Raw genomic sequence first — 23325 nt, 5'->3', positions numbered from 1 at the left:
GGACCTACTGGCTCATGGAAATACTTTGTGAATAGCCCGGGAATCTTAGACAGCATAAGGATCTTGGGGTGCACAATATGAGTGCCCTGGAGGCTAATAGAGAGCGGGGGAGCTTAGGGTACATTGACAGTGCAGGGACATGGCGGGGCACATGAACAGTGAGGAGTATAGAGCACGTGGACAGAGTGAGGGGCGCAGGCACAGCACAGCTTGAGGAACATGGACACACAGTGCGACGGCCCGAGCCACATCGACAGACATCGACAGACGGAGAGAGGAGCTTGGGGTACATTGACAGTGCGAGCAGCCTGGGGCACGTGGACAGATAGTGTGAGAAGTGTAGTGTAAATGGACAGGCAATATGAGTGAGGAGCATGAGCAGTGGCATGGTGCAGGAGGTGCCCCCATGATCAAGGGGGCCCCTTATCACAAAACTCTGGGCGGAGAGCTCCTGATTTAATCCAGAGGGGGCCCCTCACAGTAACATGCAGGGGGGTCCCCTCAAGTTTTGTTACGCAACTCGTCCCCGAGCCTGCAGTGTGTTTGCAAACTGGAGAATCCCTATTCAAAGTAACAGGGCACCCGACGACAAACCAGCACCCTGCACCCGGCCGCCCTCGTGCTGCTGAGGGTGCACCTTTGGGGCAAACTTAAACTCTATTTGCTCGGAGCTTAAGTCCAGGAGCTTTACTCATGAGCAGCCACCAACCGGAGGCCCCCTATCCCCTGTTGGATAACAGGAGATGTTCCAGTGTAGTATCCAGGTATACTACACTGTGCAAGAAAAGTAATCTGTAAAGTAATGTATTTGACATCATATTGAAAAGCCAATAAGAAGTATATGTACAATATTACAAAGCATTGCATTACCAGTGATTCTACTGTAATCAAATTAAAGTATGTATATATATATATATATATATGCGAATATGAATTCTGCAAATCGTGCAAAAAAGACGAGCCACACCAGTTCTTCATTCCTTAATAGTGCGGGTTTATTTTGGCAGACAAACGACGCGTTTCGATCTCAGCTGAGATCTTGGTCACATGAACTTAGGTGAGTTTAACAAATATTTAAAGGTGCAGTATACAGGCACGACGCAGCGTGCACAGTTGACATAAAAGAAACACTTAAACATTACCATATGTGCTTGTTCAGTTTAGGTTTGTTAATAAAGTTTTAAACAGTATTAATCGTTTCTTTATATTTGTGTTCTTATAATCAGTTTACCAACTCCTAATGTGAGTATAGGAAATGATTCATACAATTAATCCATCATACATTTCAAAAGAGATCATGGTATAGTACGCATTTACTTTTGTATGTTTTTTAAGCACTGATGAAATTCTATAGATGGAGATTAGATAATTGGTGTAGTACCAAACAATCAATTTATTCAATATGTTATCTTGTCATTCATTATCTAATGTACTATCCACATGATATTTTATCTAAAATCAAATAAGCGATTCGTGATGCTAATACTCAAGAGTAGAAGTAATATTGTAGAGACGGCTGTTCACTTGAACTTGCTGAATCTCATGTGCTCTTAACCATAAACCAGTGGCTATTTATCAATCTGTTAGATAAAAGAAAACAGAAAAAAGAAAAAAAAAAATAGATATATATCTATATATATATATCTATATATATATATATCTATATATATATATATATATATATATATATATATATATATATATATGTATATATACATACATACTTTAATTTGATTACAGTAGCAATTCAACCTGTATGATTACTGCAAAGTGTAAAACACTTACCTGTGCCAGGCTTGCTTGGTTCTAAGAAACAAAATAACTAAAAGAATATATTTATACAAACAAAATTGGTCTGAGATCAGTCTTTGAGTGTGTGACAATCATTTGTTGATTGAGTGTGTACAACAAATGCTTAACACTACCTCTCTGATAAAGCCTTACTGCTGCCCCACACTACCACAAATAGAGAGTAAGGTGCTATCTACTTTTACCTCTGCCTACCTTTGGGGTTCCACTGGACTCTGTGCACACATCTCATTTTGGCATAGTATATACAGAACCAGCCCCCTACAAAATGCGCAAATGTATTTCTAAAGGTATTGTCAACTATTGTATTTATTTCATGCTGTATTTTTTGTTTTCAGTTTCCTGCCATCTCCAGGAATCTACGAACTGATTAATTTAAGCCAATTTCAAAATGTTAAGGGTGAGTATCAATTTGTTGTTCAGAGTACAAAGGTGCTTTATTGTTGAAAGAGAAGGGTCAGTGTTCCCTTTGGTCCTTTGGTAAATTATCCGAATGTTTGCCCTGGTTTGGTGGCAATCCTAATTGGTACTTGATTGATGGAGGCATGGCTGTTAGTCTAATCTTGTTAGGTTTGTGGCTGACATGGCCTCTTTTTCTGTTTTGCATTTGTTATCATTTGGTGGATTTATGGGGATCTAAAATACAAAGCTAGATATTTGATGCAGAATGTGTTTCACCTCCTCAATGGCATAATACATATTTATCTCACGTTCTCACTGGCAGCGATGGGGACACTGCCTAGCTCTGCATGCCTTTGTATTTCATAGCCGCGATATTGAGACACAGGTAGAAGCATTTTCTGGATATGCCAAGCAGATGACTTTGGTTTTGCTACTGGAGGCATTTGAACAATAATGCAGAACACTCTGACAAGAAACTAGTCTTAGATCACCTAGACATACTTAGTACCATAAAACAATAACCAACTGAATTCAGGACTTGTGTATTTTGTTAGAGACAAATTGCAGTGCTGTGCAGCACACATTTTGTTTCACTTGGTGGCTGTTTTCTTTTTGGCTCCCCCATGAATGTCTCTCAGGATCTGGTAGCTACTCTATGAGAGGGAAGAGTGTGTATGCATGAGCAGGGTTGATGTGCAGTTACTAATGATTTGTATTCTGGCAGGGCCTTTACTTCTCTGAAATGTGAGGTTTGCTTTCTGCTTGGCCTTGTTGCTTGTTAATGGCAGTTGACATTTTGGGGTCTAACTTGGCCCTTGTGCCTTCTTTACATGGCACACTGTTCAGGGCTGGGCAGGCTAGGTGAGGCCAGGCTTACATCTCAGTATAGTTCCTATGAGAGCCTTGTGTTTAACCTTAAGACTAACCGAGAGCAAGTGCTGGTTGCAGAGAATAGGTGCTACCTCCTGAAAGCAAACAATGAGGTGCAGAAATATAAGCTTCTGGTAGTTTAGACCAATGAAAGACACTGCAATGTCATGCTTTTAACATATTCAAACCTGTACAAGTGCTAATTAATAACAATGTATGAACATTAATTCTATGTATGAAAAGGTAACCACTTTTCTCTCTAATATTTCAGAAAAGGTGCTGTTTTTCCCAATGTTGTTCCCGCATGGTCCAGGATGGAAGTAAGATCAATCTTTTTTTCTTCATTGGAATTAGTTTAAACTAGATTGAGTTTTGATAAGCTATGAATAGATATTCAAGCCTGTAATCCATTGGTGATGACCAATAAAAACAATGCGATCAGGGAGTAAACTTTTAATCAAACATTACAATTCCGGTACCTAGTGCAAAAGAAAATTTCATTGGCACTAAATGCCAGTGGTTAGCATAACTAAGACACCTTCTCAGGTAGATAAACCCCCCTCTCCCTCAATATATGATGTAGAAACGTCCAACATAAGGCATCTAGTTAAAAGAACCTGAAGATCAATAAACACAATTACAGTTTGCAACATGGAACCTCTGCACACTCTTTGAAGAAAAGGAAATTTATTGGCACCAAACATTAGTGAACTTATTTTCTCCGGCCCAAGTTGAAGGAAACTTACCATAACCGGTAACCTATGTCAAGTGATTCAACCCACTCTAAAAAGGAATCTCCTGTAATCTTCACCTCTCCAAAAGGATTCTTCTCCCTGTCAGGTGACAGACAAAGGCATTCTCTTGAGAAGTTTTCCAAGGATTCCATGTGGGTAGGTTTGAAACTCCCTGACCCGGTATGATTTTTTACGCAAGAGACTTGTGACAAAAGTCCGCTGAGAGGTGTTTGGATTTGGATGTTGCTCACCAGCACAGTGCTAGAATCTGTTGGGTGATTACTGTTTCTATGACGCGGCCAAGACACTGGTTTGTGATAGCTGATTAATAGTCATGGGATGCATCCCAGTGGAGGGAGTGCATACAATATTATCCTTAGTACACATGTGCAGTCTTTCATGATTGGGTCTCCTCATTCCTCTGATTGTATGTGTGATTACTCATTGTGTACATAAGTGGTGACAAACCTCTCAATGTGGGTCTATATAAAGCCCATAAGGCTGTAGGATGATCAACAAAGTTTACTGGTAGTATGAGCTGCTTTGTCCTTTTTTCATCTCTCCCCTCTGCACTGTTCTCTCATTTCTACCCACTCTCAAAGGAGAAACCATTGTAGAGCCAGGTGTATGTGCCTCAGTTCAAATCACAAACTTTAACACAGCCTTAAGTGCGTCTATGGCACCCATAATGTCCGTTTCGGATATGCCAGGAAATCTTGCATGCCCTTCTCTAGGTACGCTAGAACAATTTCTGACAAATAGTTTTCCTGCTTGCGAAGATCGCCACTAGTCCTGGAGCTATATAAGGTATTGAAATAGTCAAGGAAAGTGTCACGAATCTCAGGGGTGGAATAGACTGGCTGGTTTGAGGCGATGCATATCTCAGTTATGTACGCCTTGCTGTACAGGGGGCGGAGCATTTGTGCCAGAACTCTACCAGGTCTCTCGCCTTCCCCGTATCTTCTAGCAGTCTGGTGCTTAGCCAAGTGCAACGTCTCTCTGTCTGCGGCCTCTCGAAATTCTACCAAGCGAGCCAGATGCCAATTTTCGGTCTCAACAGAGGCATTCGCGAGCAGCTCAGCATCTAATGTCGATATATCCCGCTTAATGCGAGCCAGTGTGGTACGCAAGTCTTTAAGCACACCCGCATTTTTGGCAATGCAGACCCCCCTGATATACGCCTTAAAACCTTCCCAGAGGACCGCCCAAGTATCTACCGAACCAGTATTTATGGCAAAGTAATCCTCGATGGCCTCTCGCACCTCAGCATTGAATACCTCATCCTGCAGTGCTCTGCTCGGAAACCGCCACTGCCGTTCGAAGCCCCGGGGGCGGGGAACAGCCAGCAGCAGAACTACCGGAGAGTGGTCAGAGTATGTCCGGGGCAGTGTCTCCAGTGTCCTGAACCAGCCAGCTATACCCGGAGAGACTAACCAGTAGTCTCTCTGGGTATAGCAACCAGAATAGTGAGTATATGAGGTGGTGATGGGGTTATGTTTTCTTTCTCTGTCTATCAGTGAAAGTTGTCGCCAAAGGCACGTCGGGAACGTGGTTTGGTGTCAGGAGATTCGGAGGTGATGTCCAGTGTAGGGCCTAACAATAAATTGAAATCTCCACCCATAATAATCCAGCTAGGTTCTAATTTCAACAAGTGCACATGTAGGGAGTGAAAAAACTCAGGAGTGTTTGCGTTTGGGCCATAGACGCCTATGAGGGCAATAAGGTGGCCCAGTAGTGTACCCATGACAATGAGGAACCGGCCCTCGCTGTCTTCTATCACTTTACCAGGGCTGAAAGGGATCCTCTAATGTATTAGGATGGCGACGCCTCTGGCATAACTACTATAATTAGAGAAGTATCTATGGGCACCCCAGCTAGCTGCCATAGGGGCGGAGTCACACTTAGATAAGTGTGTCTCCTAGAGGCAGGTAATTTCAATGTTGTGTCGCAATAAATAATTGAGCACCTGGGCCTGCTGCCATCCCTCATGTAAAACCAGAAGTGTGTTTCATGGGCCATAATATCCATCTGAAATTTCCTATCTGTCTTTGGAGCCAGAGACCTTCAGAAGGCACTGCCATTGCTGAAGCAGCATAACCCTCGTCTACCACCTGCAAACTGAGTTGTGTACTTTCCCTGCCTTTAGGAGCGTTGGCTTCAAAAGTAGAATCCTCAAAAGATGAGACCTATCAATTCAATGACCTTGCAGTAGAAAATGGGTTCTCTGGCACATGAGGCAATGGTACTACTTTTCAAACGTTTTCACAGGCCCGAAAGATCTGTACCAACATGGAGATGAACCTTAGATAAGCATTCTACAGTGTGTTCATACCCTGAAGCCTACAGTGTCTTTAAATAAGGCAGATAAAGGGAATATTCTGGGAACATATTTATCAAGATACCAGAGAACCACATCCCATCCAACATGATGCATTTTATAAGATGTCCTTCTTGGCCAGCCTGTCTGTGTTAAGGTATCAACATGTCAGAACTTATCAGGAATATATGCTCCACTCAGTTACCAGTTACATGGTTGGAGCTGTTTAAAGTCTCAATCTTCTATGATATTGGAAATCATTTCTTTACCTTAAGCACTTTCTGCCAGGTTGTTGGGCTGTAGAGTAAAATGTCTTATACATTGCAGATCAATGTATCTCTTATCCTTCAAGCTGTAAACTCCATCGATCTGCCCTTCCGTTCTCAGCAGTTGGTAGCCCTTAAAGCCGCAGTATTGATCTAGTAAACATCAACGCAGTTAATGTAGAGTCTTTAAGGCATGTTTACTCAGGCATGAAAGGCAAACAATTGCCTGATGCACAGATAAAAATAATTGGACATCAGAGCCACATACTTTTAGTTTTCCTCTAATTAGGTCATGATTTTGTAGTTTGGTTGTGAAAAACAAAGGATTCCAAGCGGGACAAAAGGACATGGTGCTTGCTCAACATTCAATTGTACCTACAGGGCATGAGCGCACTGGCAGATGCACTATAGAAAGAGATCTTTACTAGGTACATGGGGCTTTCTAAATATGCAAGATTATGATCCAAGGCAAAGGCTTCCTGACAAAACCATACTCTTGCTATTTCACGGATTGAAAATTGATTATTTCTTTGTGTCTTGCTGGTTCTAAGTTAAAGATCTAGAGTCTTAAAGTAAAATACATTTTGGAGAGATAAATTGATCTAAACATTCTGGTGGATAAAAACATCTTTTATTTGGGGAATTCAGCATGTTTCTTTTTTTCTGTATTTTACCACAGTTCCAAAGATGAAGTATCTGAAAGAGATGGACAGACCCACAATCCTAAGAATACTGGATGTCTGTGCTACGTGCCACCCAGATAAAACAGCCATCTCCTGTTGTCGCTATTTGGGGTGTTCTAAGAAAGTAAGTCTGCTCATGCGAGTACAGCTTTGCCTACCACCTCCACTGGCAGAGGGTAAGGGAAGGCAATGGTAAGAACTGAGGAAGTGGGCTTCTTACACTTGTTATGAACAGTCATGTTTAAAACCATATTTCTTATTTATTTCAGCTCCTATGGGAGCAAAGGCTGGCAGTTTTGGAAATACTTCTCCTCATCCTCCAGCGTGAGACAGTTGACTTCAAGAATATTGTGTCCATCTCTCAAGCCTCCTTAAAGTTCCTGCAGCAGCCGGTATGTTGCCTGAAGCAAGTTGTGACAGGTGTGGACTGATATGAGGGAAAAGCATAAAGCCTGTTACAAGCTAGATTCAACTCAGCTATGTCGTGTTTGTAGAGCTGTCCAAGTCTAATAGATTATTTATTAAAGAGTTTTCTATGACGCTGGCTAGACCTGAGGGTATCAGAGCACTTAACATCATTGTCAAGGCATTATCAGTCAGTAGCAATATAATATACATAGAGTGACGAGAGTCAAGTCAGTGAATAGTCCTTGAGCAAAAACAAGATAGAATGAAGTGGTAGTTCCAGAGTGAGTTAGAGGTTCTATCCTGGATTGTTGAGGTGCTGAATGAGCAATAATTATTTCAGTTGTCTTTTGAAACTCATAAAGGAAGAGTTAGTTCTGATATTTACTGGGAGAGAGTTCTAGATTTTGGGGCATTGCCTGAGAAGGAGCGAGAGAGGGTTTTTTGCTTGTGTTTTTTAGGGGGATGAGGAGAAGTTTATTGGAGCTTCTTAGACTTCTTGTTTAGCCTGCCTTTGTGAGTTTTGAAGCGAGGTATGCTGGTTTACCAATGTGTACAACTTTATGGGTCATGCAGGCATTGCTAAAGCAACAGTATGCTTCGATAGGTAGCCACTTTAACTATTGATTCCGTGGGAGATGTGTCATTTGGTGGGAGGAAGGGCTTAATTTTGTTAAGGAGTTTTAGGTTGTAGAGGCACCCTTTGCTGTAGTCTTTATGTGAGTGCTCATGTTCAGATTTGAGTCCAGGGTGATCCCCAGAGATTTAGTGGAGTCTGCCGTTGTCAGTTTGAATTTCAGGGCATCTAGGTTATTTAGCGATTCTTATGTCTAGGGAGCTGGCTGTGATTGGACAAAAGGAGGATTTCTGTCTTTTCTTGGTTAAGGTTAAGGTGGCTATGTGTCAACCAGTTTTGCACTTGTGCGAGAGTAGCGTTCAGCTGGCGTATGTCATCCAAAGAGGATATTTCCAGGTATAATTGGGTGTCATCCACATATAGGTGGTAGGCAATGTTTGTTTGTTTAAGTATTATGGTGAGGGGCTCCATGTAGATAGTGAGGGTGAGAGTACAGATCCTTGTGGGATGCCTTGGGTGATGGTAACCATGCCATCTGCTCTGATTCGTTGTTGTAGTGAGTTCAAAAGTAGTTTGTGGTCGACCGTGTGGAAGGCCACTGATAGGTCACGGAGGATGAAGAGGCAGCATTTATCTGCATCCAAAGAATTATATGTATCATCTGTTATATTCATCATAGCTGTTTCTATGCTGCATCCATTCCCAAACTCGGTTTGGTGGAATCGAATAGGTTGTTGCTGTCAATGTATTGGTTGAATTGGGAGAGAACACACTTCTCAATAGTTTTTACCAGGCAGGGGAGGTTGGAAACTGTAGAGGATCTCTGGGTCTGCCCCTGTTTTGTTTTAGCAGAGGAGTGACTTGGCCCTCCTCGAGGCAGTCAAGCAAAGTCCCATTAATGAGAGAGCTGTTTATTATCTTGGTCCAGAGAGGGGTTATAGTGTGGTTGAGACTTTTAGGCAGGGAGGCTGGAAGAGGGTCTGCCTAGAATGAGGAGGGTTTGGATTTTACGATCACCTTGTAGATGTCTTCTTCCGTGAGTGGGTGGAAAGTCTTCCAACTCCTGGGTGCTGTGTAGGACCTTGTGTGTTGGTAAAGTCCAGTGGTCAAAGATAGAGAAGCCACTGCCGGCGAGGTCGGTAAGTAGGTAGAGGAGTTGCAAACCTCTGTGATGTGGTGGGGGATTGCCGGTGAACATATACGTTTGGCCACCTAGAGAGAGTTCGATCTCCATGATTTTTTTGTTGAAGAATTTGGCAAAGTTGTTGCATCTTTCTTTGGAGACAAGAGGGGCTTCTTTGGTAGGTTTGTGGTTTGATGATGTTGAAAAGCTCTCTGTGGAGGTTTTTTGCTTTATCAAGCATACTACGGAAGAAGGTGGCTTTCTCTGTTAGTATGGGATTTTTGCATATCCTGAAATAGAGTCTTTCTGCAGCTCTTTGTTGTCTGCTTTCCGAGTTGAGGTCAGTGATTGAACCAGGATCTTGGTGATGTCTCTCTGATCCTTTTTAGGTTCATGAGCCTACTTGGTCTAGGATGGCATTCATTGTCAAATTGTAGCGGGTTGCAAGTTTTTCAATGGTAAGCTTGCGGGGGGAGGGGGGACACCGTTCTTTCTTCCAGATCGGAAAGGGGTATCTGATTGATGTTTCTGGACCATTGGAGAGACTTCTGAGATTGGTTTGGAGGTGCTTCTGTTTGGTTCAGGTGAAACAGGATGATGTGGTGATCTGACCTGTCGACTGGCAGGATGTTGTCAATGGTTATTGAATTGTTGTTGGCTATGATGGAGTCTAAGGTTGAGCCTCTGTTGTGGGTTTGGCCTTTGCAATATTGGGTCCGATCTTTGCTGGGTAAGAGTTAGCTTAAAGTTTGGAGTAGTGTGTTCTTCTCGTCATTCCAATGGAGGTCGAGGTCTCCTAATATTCTGTTGTTGGCATTGGAGAGACAGCAATGCATTATCAGATCCAACAGTTGTTCGCTGAAGGGGGATGCGTGTTTCCTGGTGGGTGGTAGAGGAATTGACATTTTAGTACTTTATTGTCTTTAGGCGTTATGCTAGCGCTGAGATATTCAAATGATGGGAAGGAGAAGGAATCTGTTTCTGTCATAGTGATGTTGCACCCACAACCTTGATGCCCCATTTCTTACCGAGACTTGGCTACATGCTGAGTCTTTGCCGGATATAATTATGGCACTACCTGCCAATTTTTCCATAGTAAGGATAGATAGGCAAGACCAGATAGGTGGAGGCACTGCTATTATTTTTAAGAAGGAGTACCACTGTAAAATTGAAGATTTTTTGATCTCTGATTGTGAAGCATTGATCTTTACACTTGCTTTTACTCCTAAATGTTTGTTCTCCAGAGCTTTGATTAACCCCCTCCGCCCCCGGGGTACGCTGGGAAATGGTGCGGCTCTCAACCTGATCTACTGGCTATCCACATTTTGCAAACTGAAAATTTTGCGATACTTGGGGACCTAAATCTTCATGTAGATGGCTCAAAGAGAACTCAAAGTGCTTCTTTGATTGGGGATCTAAAATTCACTTTATTTGGCACTTACTAACTCACTGCCCTCTCATGTGGTTGGGCATCTTTTAGATCCTATTTTTTCAAATATAAAGGACTTAAAGATAGAGCCTCCCCATCCACTCTGCTGGTCTGACCACTTGGTTGTGCCTTTTACGGTCAAGCCCCTTTCTTTCCTTTCCACAGCGTGGCTAAAATTGCAACCAGAATCCAGAAATTGGCCTAAACTCAATATTGCTGCACTGAATGAGCAACTGCTTTATACTAAACCTACTCTACAACAACAGATCGATTTAGATTAAGATCCAATTTGTCACTGGCTCACTGAGGCCATTGATTCTAATCTGCACTGAATGAGCAACTGCTTTATACTAAACCTACTCTACAACAACAGATCTATTTAGATTAAGATCCAATTTGTCACTGGCTCACTGAGGCCATTGATTCTAATCTGCCAACTACTATTAATACGTGTAGGCAGAATTCACCTGCCAGCCCCTTGGTTTAATGATGCACCTAATGCAGAAAGGAAACGCTGCCAAGCGTTAGACGAGGAGGAAATAGTTTGCAGAAGACTGCAAGATTATGTATGGGGATTCTCTAAAAGGCTATCATGCCTGCTTTAACTATTACACTGAAAAAAATCATGAACATGCAAAATTGCCATAAGACACTCTTCAAAGTGGTTTCCGTACAATTCTATGGGGCAGTCGAGGTTGCAATTTTACAGTTTAAGGACCCTTCTAGGAGGACTTCGAGGAAACCCCATTGGAACTTAGGCGGTTGGAGAGCCACACCACCCGTGGATACCGTAGTACCTGAGTTACCAATCCCAGAGGAGCCGGGTGCATGGTCTGGAGTGGTGTCGGAAACCGCCGTCGTTCTCAATGGAGGGCTGCAAAGAAGTGCTGCTGCTGTAAAGGTGAAAAGGGTCCGATGGAATCCTAGCGGAATTCTGGAAGAAAGGAACCTGAAAGCAGAGGGTACAGAGTCAGGGTCACTTCAAAGTGACCAGGGGCTTGGGAGACGAATGCCCACCAATGTCGGGTGCTTCAGGTGCGAAGAAGGGATGCTTGACTCTGCAGCCATGAGGACCAGGAGATGTTGACGATGACCAGGAGCCAGATGCGAGCTGTTGCACAAAGGATGTCGAGTGCTGAGGGGTCGTTGTCCGGCTGGAGCACCAACAAGCCTTGGCAGAAGCAACCCACGAAAGAAGGTCATGCAGGTTATGGTGTGGACCAGCAAGGTCCAGGGGACTCACCAAGCAATGGGAATCAGGGCACATCTGGAGAAACCAGGAAAGCCCAACAGAATTCAAGATGACCTTCAGGAGGACCCACAGGCCGAATGACCAGGAAAAGCGAGGGAACCTCGAGCAACATTACAAAGCACCAGCCCACAGAGCACTCGGTGCGAGGAGGCTGGAGTTCTTTGGTGGACATACTGCTCAGGGTCAGGACTACAGGGAGTCCAATGCACAAGCTCGGGAATTGCCAACAAGCACATGCTCTTGCAAATAGACACTGTGCACAGGGGTTCAAGGTATGTACTCCCCACGAAGGATACTGATCTCAAACTTGCTGAGAGGGCAGATCAACCTCAGGGACCTTCGAAACCCACCTCCCGTGTTGCTGGAGTCTTCAGTGTCCACAGAAGAGCACAGGAGCAGCAGACTGGTCAGTTGCGTTGAGGTGCCTGCCAATGCAGTGGAGTGATTCCTTCACCCAAGTATCAATTTACAATTTACCCCAAGGGAGATTCAGCAGTTGTCCTTAGTGCACCACAGGTCCTGCACCGAGCCTGTATGGAGCAAGTGCACAGACAAAGCTTTGGAGGGAGATGAAGTTGGGCCCAGTCAAAGTCCAGCGAAGTCCAGCGTGTCCAGACAGTCGAAGGTCAGTGGTTTCTTCTTGTAGAATCTTGGCCACGTAAAATCTAAAGAGCTACAGTCAGGTAATCTCTTTTGTACCCACAGGAGAGGGTTGGAGAGATTTGGGGGACCCTCCTAGGGGAGAGTCAGGACAGAGGAGTGTTTACATCCATGTCCTTTGTTCAGTTTTGAGCCAGAGCAGGAGCCAACGGTTCCCAGAACTGGGTTGAGCTGGACTATGCACAGGGACACCAAATGTGCCCCAGGTGCAGACTTTCAGGCACTCTCAGAATGCACCCGCCCAGTCCCAATACACAAAATCCTGACTGGGAGGTGGTCACACCTCCCTGTGACAGGATGCCTATTGTGCTGCCTTCCTCTGCTCGAGCTTGGCTCAGCAGCAGGAGGGCAGAAATGCGTCTTTGGTCGGCAGCATCCATTTTGTGCTGTCCGGGCTGAGAAGGATGGCTCCGTATAGACCAGTGACCCCACGAAGCTCACTTCAGAAGGGTGGAATCATACCTATCACACCGGTTACCGGTGTGAAGGTATGATTCCAAGGTGTTTGACACCAAACACAATATGTTTCTATGCAGCCGTTTTCGAGATAGCATTCACCGCAAGGTTATAATGCACCTGTCCGGCTGAGTCACAGACAACCCGGGAGAATGGTCTCCGAAGGCTGTAGAGGGGCTCTGCTCATGCAGGGCACCCTCTCAAGTAAAACCAAGAACCCTGCCTTCAGGATTGTTAAGGCCTGCTATTGGGGTGACTTATAAGTTTTAAGTGACCTATAGATATAGTGAACCTATATACAAAGTATGTGGTGCAAGCACCAGCTTACATAGGTTGCAGTAGCAGACCTGTAGTTTCATTTTGCATGGCCTCTCATGGGTGGCATAATACATGCTTCAGCCCATGGGAGGCCTCTGGGGTACCTATGCCCTGGGTACCCCAGTATCCAATCTGGAGTGTACCAAAGTACATGCATAACTATTTAAAGGAGAAAGAAGATAAACTGGGGTCCTGATTAGCAGAATCCCAGTCAGAGTAGTCAAAGCAGTGCAACATCAAGCAAAAAATGGGGGTAACCATAAGAAGCAGATCCTACTTTCCTACCCTACCAGCCAACTCGCTCTCTAAGATCTTCAAATCAAACACTGTTCTCTGTACCGAGGTTTTTTCTAAACCGCCTGAAAGTCCGCTCCTTTGAAAATCTAGGCCCTAAACTGTGGAACTATCTCCCCTCAGCTTCAAGGAATTGTAATTCACTCCTGAGCTTTCTTAAGGGTCTGAAATCCCGGTTATTTGAGCTTATCTCATCAGACCTGTGCGCTATGCTGCGCCAGTTAATACTCTGGGGTAGCTGCATGCATTAGAGATTGCATAATAATAATAATAAAGTTGAGGATAGGATAGGAAGATTGAATGTGATGTCAATGTTGTAGTTCAGGATTGTTTCTGCCAGCTGTGTTGCATGCTTGATCGCCGATCTGCAGGTTATGAGCATGCAGGTTGTATTACTGCTGCTTCTGATCTTCTGGGAGAGGGGTGCCATAGGTATTGTGATATACTGTGCTGGTGGCCTTGCAAACCAAGGAGGGTTAAGATTTCTGCCTACCTCATAGATCACCTGTATCTTGAAGGTGGGGGTGTCCATGGATTTTGTAGGGTTGTATGTTCTATCTAGATCTCTCATCTCCCTTAGGAACATCGTGGGGCACGATCTTTCGGCCTGTGAAATTGGTTATTGAGGGAAGTTTTGTGCCAGTGGTTAATCTGGGTCTGAGATAAACATTGGGGTAGGCTGGTGAAGTTGGAGGAGGGTCAATTTGATTGTCAATCGTATGCAGGGGGGGGTTTAAGAATCTTAAGGATGTTGTTGATACCCTTAGATACCTTATCGAGTGGATTTTCCAAGTGAGTTAAACGATCGGTTATGCCGATTGTGGCTACATAGTTCAATGGAGATAGTAATTTGAGTTGACTTTCCATGCCGAATGAGGCATTTTGTTATGTCTCTCGAGGGCGTACGTTTCAGTGGCGAGAGTGTAGAGGTGTTGAGGGGCGAGTTGTCGTTTCTGTGGGGTTCTGGGCTCTAATTACTTAGAAGCACAAGGGGCAAGAAATAAGTGCTATTCTCAGATTTTTCTGAATATGTTTTGATCCCTACACTATAAACACATGTTTATCTACATATAAGTTGGCAGGATTAATTCTCCACCGTGTCAATTATTTTTGTGGAGTTAGAGAAGTAGATGCTTCTAAGTAACACATTTGGAAACATTGTGAAAGTCTCTACCAGATCATCTAAATTCAGGAAATTTCTGACTTTACACATTCTTTTCAGAGATACAGGGGCGATTAGATCACCACAGGAGCACCATGCGCTAGACATGATTAGGAATACCTAGATAAGGGATGTGTGGCAGTTCTCGTTAGTTTCAATTAAGGTTTAAAGTTACTGCTGTATATACATACTAGCATTCATGTTTCAGTGGTCAGAGCATGTATTAATGCAATGATAGAGTATAAAATATATCTTATGTAGGCTAGCTGCATAAAAGATTGTATGTCACAATATTAACTACAAAAATATTTGCTACAAGAATATCATAGCAAAAATATAAAAAAAACAAATATTGTGGAAGTGTAAATTAGTAATTATGGATTTAACTCAACATACATGTACAGCAAAGATACAAATGTCATAGGTACGTGTTTATGGAGTTTAACAAAACTGAAATATCTACATTTATACCTTTATATACTTGTCAATGTTTTGTCTGTCAATACGTGCAACAAGTTAGCAATGCATAGACATGGTCAGGTAGATGTATTGCAGGCTCACCTACATCTAGACCTGTATCAGCCCCTTTTGAGGTTCCCCTAGTTTAGGAAACTATAGATAATAAGCTTCACTGTCTAGGATAAGTGAACTTACTAATCTTACAAAGAGACAAACAAAAAACCCAATAACAAGTCATATCTGCCATCCTTCAGGTGACAAGATACTTTCCCCCAAAGTCATATCTGCCATCCTTCAGGTGACAAGATACCTTCCCCCAAAACCCCAGACGCTACAGTGGGCTCATTGATCACTCGTTTGACAAACATCCCCTTTTCGAGGTGTAGTGAGGAGAGATGAGGAGTGATGAGGAGTCTAGTGAGGAGTAGCGATCCTGACCATCTAAATTTTGTTTACAGGATTCTTTCCCTCATAAAGAAGAAGCCCACTGAATTATTTAAAAAATCAAATTACCAGTTTATATAGTATTGCTAGATTTTATGATGTTTCTTCCTCAGAATTCAGGCACATAGGGCCTTATTTACAAGCCCCTTGCGGGACCCGTATGTCACTTTTCCTTTGCTAAAAATGACGCAAAAGTGGCGCAAGGGGCTTGTAAATAAGCCCTATAACATTTACTAAGGGATGTGTGAACAATTGAGCTGAGTAATTTTGTGTTATGCTTTGAGTGCACCTTTGAAACATCTTATTAAAAATATCCTAAGTGCTCATCCCTGCAATGTGTTACACCATGCAACATGCACATAAATGCTATGTGCTTTGGTCTGCATAGGCCATCTATCTTCTGACACACACTGCACTCATTGTACTATTGCAGTGCAGTTACTCCATGCAGCACACACATACATGCATTGTGCCTTGGGCTATACAGGCCTTCTATCTTCTGGCACTGTATTCAAGGTTTATTGGTGATGGATCTTGAGCTCACGGTCTCCCAGCTGCAGTCATACACATCATATTAAGGGATTTTTGACACCGCAGTTAGTATTTGACTACAGCTATGTTCCCAGCCTCTGGTTTAGATTTTACATTCTACCGAATTAAAGATTATGGTCTGCTGGTTTGATACTAGGGATTGTTTTTTAAAGTAGTCAGTCTTCATTGTTAACTGATCTCTCATCATCTTGATCAGCTGTCTGAGTTCACAGACGTGGAGAAAGTCGGCTGCAGAGTGATGGTGGAGCTTGCTCACCGGCTTCCCAATGTGGTACTTAGGAACATCCTGGCTCTTTTTGAGATGGAGGCCATCCCACATCCATATGTTGCATTGTGCCTACAACAAGTCATTCAAGGTCATGGTAAGTTGCCAGGCATTTGAAAGATCCTTCCATCAGGGAAGACCATGCTAAGTGAAGTGGGATATGGATTAAGTTCTGTTGGACACTATTGGTACAATGATAACACAATCCAAAATAGACTGTATTCAAAGCACAATGGGGTAGTGATAGCTACAGACATGGGTCTCTGGTTAGGAGAGTACCACCCTGTAAAATCTCAACCTCATTAGTTCTGGAAGTTCAACTTAGAACCATAAAGTTTAACAGCAGATAAAGATTGTAGAGCCGCCAGCCTGCTTACTGCCTGCTTCTCAGAAATGTATGATCCACTCTGGTACTCAGCTTCAGACTTCCCGTTTAGGACTTTTCTTTGCCGGTCTCACTTGAACATTTTAAATTAAGTTACTGATCCATATGATTTCTAGCAGAATTTGAATCCCCGTGATTGGTACTCTCTCTGTGTTTTCATTGATACTCATTAGCCCCTCCTCCTCTTCCCCTTCAGTTTTACTTAGTGACCTCTAATTTTGGGGAAACGGATGCCCCCGTGTTTAGGGCCCAGGGAATTCATGAGCAACCCTTCTAACAAGTGTGGCCGCTGGTACATGAACCACCAGTAACCAGATACTATTGTGAGATCACAGAATGAAAAGAACCTCCATTCAGACTTTGACCCTCAGGGAATTGGCTGTCCATTTCCAAGAATCTTCTACAAGGAAACCCAGCTAGTCTCCAGAAAGGAACTAAAAACAGTACTCTTCTAAATCTTTATGTGCCACCTTGGTCAGATCGAAGGAAACACAAAGGCTGCACTCTCTCTCTGTTGTGCCACGCATCTCATTTCAACGTACACCCCAAGGCTCTGCCTTTATATAGTCCCACCCATGTCAGTTCAAAGTGCACCCCATTCCTAAGATCCATCTGTTGTATGTTTCAGTTTGAAGGGCACAACAGGACTCTCTGCTGTGGTACCTGTATACACCCAGGCACCACAGGCTTTTGACTCCATTATGCAACAGTCTGAGCTGTGATTTTTGTTGTCCCCTCACAGTATCCATAATGAAGTACTCTGAGGGTTTCATCCTTGAACGCTTTCTACCCATCATGAGGAAAGCAAGAACTTTTGTTCACTGCTGGTATTTCAGCCATGGTAAGTATAAACTAGTATTAGGAAGCTTCTCTGAAACTGGATGGAGCGAGCACCCACTGCAGGAATTCTGTCAATGTTTTAGAAACCACCAGAGATAATTTTATATAATTGTGTGAATCATTTTAATCAAAGGCCGCAGAGTTTGGCTGAGAATTTTGCCAAAATCTTCTGGGTGTTAAATCCATCTCTGAGAAACGATTTAGCTTTTCTTCATAAAATGAATAGCTTCTGTACATTATATGTAAAATGTATATGCTCTGTGCTATTTTGAGAAACAGCTGAGGTATTAAGATGTGTCAAAAGTCATTAAAAACTGCTCACCAGTCCCTTTTATTTTTATGAAACAAGCATGCATTCTGGGGAAGGGGAAGTTGGCAGGGTTAAGGGGGTGTGTGTCTAATGTTACTGTTGCATCAGAGAGTGAGTTTTAGAATGAAGCTTCCTGGCGCATGAGTAGAGAATGAAGAAAATGACACAAATTTTAGAAAGTGCATGTCCTTGTGACTTTCTTCACTTCAAGGAGTACTGACCTCATATCCCTACCTGCTCTGTATTGTATTGTAGTGGTATTTATAAAGGCCTCGATTAACGATAAAGTAGCTAGTCCCACTGTATAATTTATACAAGGCTAAATGCACATCACCCCCTCTGTTCTCCATAGTTCATGGATGGCAGCATAAGAGGTTCATGCCATCTGAAGCTGAAACCAAGACAGGGGCATGCACTCGCTAGTAGTATACTAAAGGACACTAGGCATGGCTTTCCTAGTAGAGTAGGGTTCGCATCAGGTATAGAGATAGCATAAGTGGGAACTGGACAGCACTGATTTGTATTTTCTCTGCAGCCTTTGAATCCTTAACTTGGGCATTCGCCCGGAGCACAGAAGCAAAGCTTGTTCCGCAGTATTTGAATGGCTATGTTATCTGCAAGGCCTATCTTGACATACAATGCATGAACATCAAGGAAAAATGCAAGGTAAGTTTATAAGTCAGAAAGGGTTCTTGAGGGAGACAAAGCACGCTACTATTATGTACCGAGACACCATTACCACATACATTATAAAAATGTGCAAAAGTGTCAAATATAAAATCCCTTTTATCACCATGAATCCTTTGAGGAAGGGGCCATGATTCACAAAAGATGGAGTATTGTGAGGATCATGATGCCCCTCTCTTGCATGAACAGTGGTAATAAAAAGCATGCGGCTATCAGTGAGTGAGCATCTACGGTGCTTCACTGAGAAAAATAAAACAGGTTTTGGCTGCTACTGCCGGAAGATGGCTCAGACTGATACCATGTGGTTAGTCACTGTCTTTAGTAGCAAAGTCAACAAAAGACTTTGGACTTAAATTCAATCCCTATTAATTACCAATGGCTCAGATTAAAGCTAGCACTCCATTCATCAATTTTTTGGGCTCGCCTGACCCAGCGCTTGGGCGCAGGTCTGGCGAGACCTTAAGTGAGGGCTTCAAAAAATGCTACCGCCGGCTACAGCTTGCAGTGCATGTGCGCGGGCGCGTGCAAGCTGTGGCCGGCTGTAGCATTTTCCCCCCAGCTTTTTAGCCAGCTTGCTAGAGCACGCAACAAGCACACGCGCTTGCGCGCACATTCCTTGCGTGTTTTAGCGCATCATCGCGATCACTTTCGCAGCGATCGTGATCGCGATGACTTTCGTGGCCAATGCTTGTTTCCTCCAGTTTCCTCCTTATTAGTTTTATTTATTCCAGTTCGCGTGTCGCCTCTTTCTTCCTTTGCCCATCCAACCTCTGTTTTTGTTCTTCCTTTTTCGTTATATCTCCTGCCCCCTTTCCACCTAGTGTGCTTCCTTCCCCTCCCTTGTTCCTCCCCTCCTTCCCGCGTGCACCATGCAGTCCTTCCGCATCTCACCTCTTTCCCCACATTTCTACCTGCGCCGCCTCTAATCCTATAACCATCCTCCCCACTTTGCTGTCTCTTTCTACACGTGGTCTGTCTCATTTCCCTCGTTCTCTGACTGCCTTTGTCCCAGTACCTCCTGATGCACACCACCACACGTCCCTCTCTTAACCTCTCTCTCACGCTCCTTCTCTCCTACGTCACTCCCCCTCATTATACCATGCCATTGCACCTACTCCTCTACCCCCATCTCAGCCTACGTCTCACTTCTTTCACATCATTACTTCCCCAGCCCTCCCTTTGCTCCCTCTCATCACCTTTACGCATCTTCAGTTGCACACTCTTAAGTGTGCACACACCCTTTTCATGCCCTGTACTCCCTTTCCTCGTGTCCCCTCTAGAGCAGCACTCTCTTTTAATGTTCTCTCCTCCACTTTCTTCCTTCTCATCACTTCTCTTTGCCACCCATTTCTTACAATATCCCACCCTTGAGGCCCCTCCCTCAGTTTCTTTTCTTCCCTTATTACGCTTCCACATTTCATTCTTTCACCTCTTCCCTCTACGCCTCACGGCCTTCCTCTTCTCCTCTCCACTATTCCCTCGGAAGCCGTTTCTCTCCCTTTTTCCATGCTTGCTCCCCCACCCTTCTCCCATCCTCCATGCCCTTCACTTCTCCAGCCTCCGTCTCATCCTCTCATCTGTATCTCATTGTTTTCGTCTCCACCGCCATCATCTCATCTGTATCTCGTTATCTTCTCCACTCTCGCCTCATTGTCCTTAATTTCTCTCCCTCTGCTTATCTGTCCTCATCTCCTTCTATTCTCCCTCACCCCTCTCCTCATCTACCGGTGTTCTTTTCTCGCCTTGCAGCGTCCTTCTACCCCTCCGCCACATATTCATCTACTCTCACCCCTCTCCATCCTCCCTTCTCCACTCTTTCTGGCCTCACCCCGACCTCGCACCTTATTTCCCTCAGGACAGTCTGGATACTTCACAGCTCATCTGGCCTCGCTACCCTCCAACCTACTCATCACTTTCTTGCCCCCTCTCCAGCCTCCCTCTCCTCTGGCCTCACTTCCCTCCCTGCCCTCCACATCTCTTTCTTGCCTCCCTCCTATCCAGCCTGCCCCCCCTCTGGCCTCGCCCCCCTCACCATCTCTTTCTTGCCCCTCTCCAGTCTCCCTCCCCTCTGGCCTCGCTGCCCCACCCACCCTCCTCATCTCTTTCTTTCCCCCTCTCCAGCCTCCCTCTCCTCTGGCCTCGCTTCCCCCATATCTCTTTCTTGCCCCTCTCCTCTCCAGCCTCCCTCCCCTCTGGCCTCCCCCCTCCCCATCTCTTTCTTGCCCCCTCTCCAGCCTCCCTCTCCTCTGGCCTCGCTTTCCCCCATCTCTCTTTCTTGCCCCTCTCCTCTCCAGCCTCCCTCCCCTCTGGCCTCCCCCCTTCCCATCTCTTTCTTGCCCCCTCTACTGCCTCCCTCTCCTCTGGCCTCGCTCCCCTCCACATCTCTTTCTTGCCTCCCTCCTCTCCAGTCTCCCTCTCCTCTGGCCTCGCTACCCCCCTCACCCTCCTCATCTCTTTCTTGCCCCCTCTCCAGCCTCCCTGTACTCTGGCCTCGCTTCCCCACGCCCTCCTTATCTATTTCTTGCCCCTCTCTTCTGCAGCCTCCCTCTCCTCTAGTCTCATTCCACTCCAAATCTCTTTTTAGTTTCTTTCTTCCACCTACATCCTCACCCTTATCTCAGCCACTCCCCCCTCTTCTCTCCACCTTCCATCTTTTTCTCCTGGTCCTTCTCTCCCACTCTTTATTCTCTCACCTCCCCATCTCTTTCCTGCCCCCTCCACATGCTTTTCCATTTCTATTTTCTTTTCTCTCCTTTCACAGCTTCTGCTCTTTCCGTACTCGCCCCTCCCGATCCAGCCTCATCCTATCACCTTTTAGGTCTCAACCCTCCATCTTCCTATTTTTCCATCGATGTTCACTCGTCTCCCCCCGCCCTTCTATCATCTTCTTTTTTTTTTTTTTTTTTTGAAACCTTTATTACAGAAGTCAAAAGAGATACAAAAATGGGCCTACAACCTTCGGGCCGGCCGCTAGCAAACAATAAGAGCATAGAATACAAGTGGGAAACACACGCTGCAGCGTGAGAGAGATCACAGGAGTTGGAAAGAAAAAACGTTGGCGGCCACACCGTCCGGACCCCCCAGATGGCGGTTCCATTTTTATGTAAGAAATAACAAACAAATCCACAAGGCAGCAAGAAGTCGAAGCAGCAGTATGAGCTCCCCTGGGGAGGACCCTACCGATCCACAGGAAAAGCGGGGGGGGACAGGCCGGAGCGGAAACAAAGTGGATTCAGTACCCAGAACCAAGGAGACAAGGAGACTAGGGAGACGGGGCCAGTGCCAGATCAGGCGTCAGTGGCGGGGTACAAATTCCGCCACGGTAGGAGTTCCAGGGGCCCCATACTTTCACCCATTTCCCAGGCTTACCTCTCGCGACATACACCAATCCATGTTGTCCTTCCATGCCGAGATCGTTGGCGACCTCTGGGAGCCCCACAATTGTGCTATGTCACGCTTGGCCACCATATAGCCCAGAGTCACCCACCACGTCTGCGGCACTGAGTAATCAGTCGGCTCCCACACATTTAGCAGACACCTCCTCGCCTCAGGAAGCAGCGGCACAACACCGCATGCACACCACGCCAGAATCGCGCCACCTCCGGACACTCCCATAAAATATGGACGAAGATCCCTAAGGAACCACACCCACGCTTACACAACCCATCCACGGAATATCCCATACGCATCAGACCCGGCCCCGTAACATAGACCCTATGGAGTATTTTGAGCTGGACGAAGCGAAGGCGGGCCGGTATGGCCACCTCTTTCGGGGAGGCCACCGCAGACACCCAGTCCTCGTCGTCCAGCTCCAATCCATCGGCGACCCACGCCTCACGAAGGCTAGTCAACAGTCCCGAGCGATCGTTGATGAGCTTTTTGTAAATCAAGTGCCCATCTAGCACTCTATCTTCCAGAGGGGAGTACTCCGGGATGGAGGCAACATCCGGGAATACGGAGGCCAGCGCGTGACGGACCTGCAGATATCGAAAGTACTCCCTGTCCTGCAACTGGAATTCCGTCTGCAGCACATCGAACGTTTTGAATCCCCCCCTCGTCCAGAGATCGCCCACCCTGCTGATGCCTATCATGTCCCACTTCTCAAAGCCCTTCGAGGTCCACAGGGAGCCCAGCTGCTCAGAGGCATACAGTGGCGTCGCCCGGGTCAATCGATCCTTCCACCCCATCGCCAAGTTTGCCGCGTGCCACACCCGTACCATGACCCGCGTAGGGCCCGTCAGACGCGCGTCGAGCGATCGAGAATAAAGCGCCCGATTATAGTCACCACCCGGCAGTAATAGTTTATCCATCTCAAAGGCCGGGTTTAGAGCGGGCCCGTAAAGACCGTGGTTTATCGCGGCCAGCTGGGAGGCCCAGTAGTACCGTTTGATGTCTGGGAGGGCGACTCCCCCGTCATACCACGGGAGTGTCAGCTTCGCAAGGGCGATACGCGGCCTCCCATCCCAGAATAGGTGGCGCTGCAGACTCTCCACCTCGCGAAAGTAGCGCGCCGGGACAACGTCCATCGTGTTCTGTAGAGCATATAGGAAACGTGGCAGCGACATCATCTTAAACAATGCCGCACAGCCAAGCGATGAGAGCGGCAAGCGCCTCCAACGCGCCACG

General features: G+C 45.3%; 1 protein-coding gene across 1 annotated transcript in view; it reads left to right on the top strand.

Annotated features, from left to right (window-relative positions):
- The window catches only part of LOC146821369 (uncharacterized), a 181830-nt gene that overhangs the window by 57901 nt on the left and 100604 nt on the right, over positions 1-23325 (top strand). The window contains exons 2-7 of the mRNA XM_085609837.1: positions 2148-2209; positions 7078-7205; positions 7351-7473; positions 16409-16574; positions 17605-17703; positions 18548-18678. Coding sequence (XP_085465963.1) covers positions 2148-2209; positions 7078-7205; positions 7351-7473; positions 16409-16574; positions 17605-17703; positions 18548-18678 — 709 coding nt within the window. The remainder of the gene's footprint in view (positions 1-2147; positions 2210-7077; positions 7206-7350; positions 7474-16408; positions 16575-17604; positions 17704-18547; positions 18679-23325) is intronic.

Source organism: Triturus cristatus, chromosome 6 (assembly GCF_964204655.1).
Source record: "Triturus cristatus chromosome 6, aTriCri1.1, whole genome shotgun sequence".
In the NCBI taxonomy this organism is placed as follows: Eukaryota; Metazoa; Chordata; class Amphibia; order Caudata; family Salamandridae; genus Triturus; species Triturus cristatus.
This window is presented reverse-complemented; position numbering and strand designations above follow the sequence as displayed.